Raw genomic sequence first — 5,176 nt, 5'->3', positions numbered from 1 at the left:
GATCTCTGTGAGTTCGAGACCAGCCTGGTCTACAGAGCTAGTGCCAGGACAGGCTCCAAAGGCTCCAAAGAAACCCTGTCTCAAAAAATCAAAAAACAAAAAAAAAAAAAAAAGCATTTTTAGCATTATTTTTTACTTCCAGTGAAAAAAATAACTAGGAAAAATTAACTATTAAACTTTCTTATTACATTATATATTATACTTTAATAATTTACTTTACTTTTGGAGACAGATCTCACTCTAACCCTGGTTGCCCTGAAACTCTGTAGACCAGGCTGGCTTTGAACTCAGAAATCCACCTGCCTTGGCCTCCCAAGTTCTGGGATCAAAGGCATGCGCTACCACATCTGGCTTTGAAAACTTTACACTTTTTATTTATTGTATGTGTGGTTCAGGAGGGGAATATGTTATATATGGCACATGCGTGTGGAATATTTGCCTTCTCCTATCGTGTGGAATCTGGGGACTGAATTCAAGTTGTCAGGCTTGGAGGCAGGAGTCTTTCTGAGCTGAGCATCTCCCTGGTCCCCTGCATGTTATCTGTAGATTAATTAAGACAGTCACTTAACATTCTGAGAATTTAACTCCAGAACGTCTATCTTAACCTTTGGGAACTCAAACCCTTTCCTTTGACACCCTACCCCACCAGAGCCTTTTGCCGGAACAGTGTGTAATCAAAGGTGGGTCAGTTCTGAGTAGACTTAACAGAACCAAATGATCTCTGTAGTAAGCAATAAATACCCATATTTACTAACTCAACAATGTCTTCATAATTTGATTTTCCTTTTGTTGTTGTTGTTTTTTGAGATAGGGTTTCTCCGTAGCTTTGGAGCCTGTCCTGGAACTAGCTCTTGTAGATCAGGCTGGCCTCGAATTCACAGAGATCCATCCGCCTGCCTCTGCCTCTCAGAGTGCTGGGATTAAAGGCGTGAGCCACCACCACCTGGTTTAATTTTCCTTTTTACCACTGCACTCCAATGGCCGCTCACATTCAGCGTCTAAGGAATATTCTGTTGTGTGTGACTATCACCAGGCCAAGCAACTCCATTTTGGGAGTTCAGCTGCGGATACCTGCACCTGGGCTTGTTCAGAGCCCCTCGTGGGGGGGGAGGGGAGTGCCAGAAGACCTTCATTGTAGCCATTGCTCCCACCTGTTGTATGGAACTCTGCCTTAATTGCAAGTGGCCTGGGAGGGGCTTGAGTACATAGGCCAGGGAAGACAGGAGGAGGGGGCTGCAGACCTGCTGAATAAACTTTCCGGTGGGGGGAGGGGCATGCACACCCTTTGAGAACCTCTGCACCTATGCTGTGAGGACGCCCAGCAAGCTCACTGGTCCCCCACAGTGAACTAACTGGGTCTGGGACTTAAGAAGGGCAGACATTGCTGTCTCTTCCCCATGCTGTCACTAGCCGGACAACAGGAGTCTCTTACTAGGACTCCTTTGCCTTCCAGAGTCAGCTCCGCTACTCTGAGGTGTACTGTTCCCAGGACACTGCAGACACGTGGGTCTTCTCTAGAGACATGGGATCTGCTACTTTCCACGGAGGCCAGTTCTTAGGGAAAAATGGGTGGAGATCAGCGTGAAATATAGCGCTGAGAATATTAACTTCCTCACTTTCTGTGACTAAGGTACTGAGGACCAAGCCGAGCACATTGGCTTCTCAGACTGAGTTTAGTTAGGTCATATTGTCTCCTCTGCTGTGTGACTTCACACACCCATAGCATGTCCTTTACATCTTCCCAGGGCCCCTCACACAGCGTAGGAGCTCAGGTGTACTGGGAAGGCTCCAGAGCTAGTCTAGCCCAGGGGCACACTTCCTGTGGGGACAGCTTCAGCAACGCTGTTTTCGGGAGGCTTTGATGCACCTGGGTGGACTCTTACTAGTCAGAGGGGACAGCATGATGGTGAGTGGCAAAGGCCTGGGGTGCAGGCTCACCTGTTGCTGAGCTGCACCCTCAACCTTATACACTTAAGGTTAGGAACCCTTTGTTGTTTTTGGATTTAAAGCAGGGGCTGGAGAGATGGTTCAGTGGTTAAGAGCACTGGCTGCCCTTTCAGAGGTCTTGAGTTTGAATCACCAACAACCACATGATGGCTCACAACCATCTCAGAGAGATCCGAAGCCCTCTTCTGGAATAAAGGCATACATGCAGATAGAGTACTCATAAAAATAAGTATTTTTAAAAATAAGTATTTTTAAAAAACCGAAATTTAAGCATAAAGGAGTATTTTAACTAACCCTGTCTCTAGGTACCCTAAGACTCCAGCTGTGCAGTGCGGACTCTTGTTGCAGCACACAAGCTGCTCAGCAGTTGAAGGATGGCTGCTGCCTTTGGGCTGGGTGTGTGTGACCACTGCTTGTTCAGGAAGCTCTAGGAGCAGAAAAACAAAGCAGGCACTAAGCTGGGTGGTTTCTTGTGTACGTCCTAGACCCTACCACTTCTGGATGTCTTAAAAAAGGCTAAAAAGTTTTCTTTTTAATGAATCTGTTTATTAAAAAATGGTAACAGGTAAGAGTTAAAGTCTTTTTGATAGCAGCTATTTTAGTTTGGGCCAAGACTGCGATGAAAAGGCACCACTTCCTGAACCAGGCGGCCTCACTGCTCCCTGACCCAGTGGACCTTGCCGTCTTCTCCAGGCCTTACGGCCCCGCTGGCCACCAGCTGGAGGGCTGCGGGAAAGATTTTATGCTCTGCTACTTTGACTCGCTCAGACAAAGTGGCAACAGTGTCACCCCTCTTCACAGGGACAGCTTCTTGTAGGATGATCTGTCCAGCATCTACATCCTCCTGGAGAAGGAAGCAGATGTTTTCAAACCTTGCTTTTTAGCCAGTGCAGTCTGCATCCAGACACCAGAGGCAAAAGTTTGTAGGAAAAGGCATACTCACGGCCACAAAGTGTACGGTACACCCGGTAACTGTGACTCCAGCTTCCAGGACTTGCTCATGAGCATTTGAACCCTTGAAAGAAGGGAGCAAGGATGGGTGGATGTTGAGCATTTTACCTAGAAAGCAAAAAACAGTGGTCAGAAATTTTAGATCTTGTTTATTCTAAAGTTAAAGGAACAAGTGCTTAGAGAACCAACTGGGGAAGATGCCCAAGCATGTACAGAAGAATGACAATAGGATGTGGTCAGAGCTTTAAAGGAAGAAGGGGGAAAGTGCCTGCCACCAGGCTTGATGACCTGAGCTCAATCCCCAGGACCTACGGAGTCCTACACACTGTTCTCCAACTACCACAAGCATGAGATAGCCCTATCACCCCATGCACAATAGTAAACCAAAAAAGGTACAACAGATGGTAGACAATGCCTTCCTTGCTACCTTCTGTCCGTGTGTTATATAGGAGCATGAACCTTTATCATCCTCTCTGTGGTACAAGGTCTAAAACCAGGGCCCTGTACATGCCAGGTAGATAAGTGCTTTACCAGGGAATCAAACTCCCAGCTACTGGTTTGTGTTTAGTTTGCAATTACATCTGCACATCATGAATGGTGCCTGAAGAGGGTGTTGGGTCCCCTGGAAATGGTGGTACAGATGGCTGCGAGCTTGTCTCGGGGCTGGGAACGGTATCCAAGTCCTCGAAGAGTAGCAACTGCTCTCAACCACTGAGAATTTCTACACCCACCACTAGCTCTTGGTTTTTAGGGCCAGGATCTCATTATATATTCTAATCTGGCCTTAAATGCATTATATCAAAGCTGATCTCTGCCCAGCTTTCTTCATCTGGGATACACAGTTGTTTTTTTTTTCTCCTTTCTCTCCTCTTCCTTCACTTTGCTTTTGAGAATTGTGTCCTATAGGACCAGGCTGGCCTTGAACTTGCAGTCCTCCCACCTCACTCTCAGGATGCTCAGGTAGCAGGGGTGGACTGAGCATCACTTTCTCTTGTCTTCCCGATACTCCTTTCACAGTGAAGTGGTCTCTGCAGTTTCGGGAGTGATTAGTGACAGCAGCAAACAGCTGAGTGAACTGGGCATCTCTCAATCAAAGCAGAGGGAGCTAATAAGCCCACGTCAAAATTTCATTATGAGGGCAATCTTAGAAGGCTGATTACTCCGGAGTCCATTTACTGTCCATGACTCCTGCTTACCATCCCATTTCCTGACAAAAGGGCCAGAGAGAATCCTCATGAACCCGGCAAGACAGACCATGTCTACAGAGAACTCTTCCAGGACGAGGTCAACAGCATTGTCAAATTCAACACGGTTCTTATATAATTTATGATTAATCACCTGTAACAGGAAAAGAGAAGTAAATTTTTTCAGTGAATCACCAAGTTTAAATACAACCTTTACCGAGACTACAAGTCAGTGGTGAAGATGGAGCCACGGGAGGGCTGACTGAGGAACAGGCAGGATGGAGAAGAGCAAACCCAGCACCCACCCCAAACGGGAAGTTCCAGGATTACACAACCACACACACTGTGGAAGCAGAGTATGCTCGGCCGAGTGTGCAGTGGCTGCTGCAGTGGCTCCAGGTGAACAGCCCGCACCACACAGCAAACCACCCAACAGCCAGACGCAGCCCGTTCTCTGTGGTGACTCACTCTGGTGGGAATGCCAGCCTTTTCTGCTTTGTCTAAGCCAGCGACCCCAGCTTTGTTGGAGATGACAACAACAATGTGTGAGGAGCTCTTTGGATCCTGAGTGCTGTCTATGAGAGCCTGGAGGTTGGACCCTGAAAACCAGGAAAGAGTGAGCACATGCCTGGAAGCTCGGCCCCTCACAATGCCCTCACTCCTCAGAAGGGCCGCTTCGCTTATCATAAACGTGAACCTAAATTACCGTCAACTCAAAGAGGATCCTGCAAAGCAGCCATGACACTGGACTAGGATCTAAAGAAACACTCAGGGGCCTTCAACAGCAGTTTATCTGTGCGTTCATGAGCGGGGGAGGGGTCACTCCTAAACACTGCACTAGAAGGGCTGAGACCAGGCCAGCTGGGCTACAGGGTGAGTTCCAAAAGCAAACAACAGAGTTACGCTACAGCCATCTGATAGAGTACAATGCTCTCAGACCCAGGGCTCTTATTTTAGATAAAAACAACTTTAGAATACTGCATTTTATTCTGAAAGACAGACAGGAACTAAACTACCAGGTTAAAAATATTTACTACTAGCCGGGCAGTGGTGGCGCACGCCTTTAATCCCAGCACTCGGGAGGCAGAGGCAGG

The 5,176-nt window shown here is 47.4% G+C and overlaps 1 protein-coding gene across 3 annotated transcripts in view; it reads right to left on the bottom strand.

Annotated features, from left to right (window-relative positions):
- Positions 1-2,471: 2,471 nt before the first annotated feature.
- The window catches only part of Gart (phosphoribosylglycinamide formyltransferase, phosphoribosylglycinamide synthetase, phosphoribosylaminoimidazole synthetase), a 23,157-nt gene continuing 20,452 nt past the window's right edge, over positions 2,472-5,176 (bottom strand). For all 3 annotated transcript variants that reach the window (XM_005345200.2, XM_013352763.2, XM_026786670.1), the window contains exons 19-22: positions 4,551-4,681; positions 4,095-4,236; positions 2,891-3,006; positions 2,472-2,791 (exon numbers count right to left, since the gene is read on the bottom strand). In XM_005345200.2, the coding sequence (XP_005345257.1) occupies positions 2,600-2,791; positions 2,891-3,006; positions 4,095-4,236; positions 4,551-4,681 (581 nt within the window). In that variant the 3' untranslated portion in view covers positions 2,472-2,599. The remainder of the gene's footprint in view (positions 2,792-2,890; positions 3,007-4,094; positions 4,237-4,550; positions 4,682-5,176) is intronic.

Source organism: Microtus ochrogaster, chromosome 2 (genome assembly GCF_000317375.1).
Source record: "Microtus ochrogaster isolate Prairie Vole_2 chromosome 2, MicOch1.0, whole genome shotgun sequence".
NCBI classification, from domain to species: Eukaryota; Metazoa; Chordata; class Mammalia; order Rodentia; family Cricetidae; genus Microtus; species Microtus ochrogaster.
This window is presented reverse-complemented; position numbering and strand designations above follow the sequence as displayed.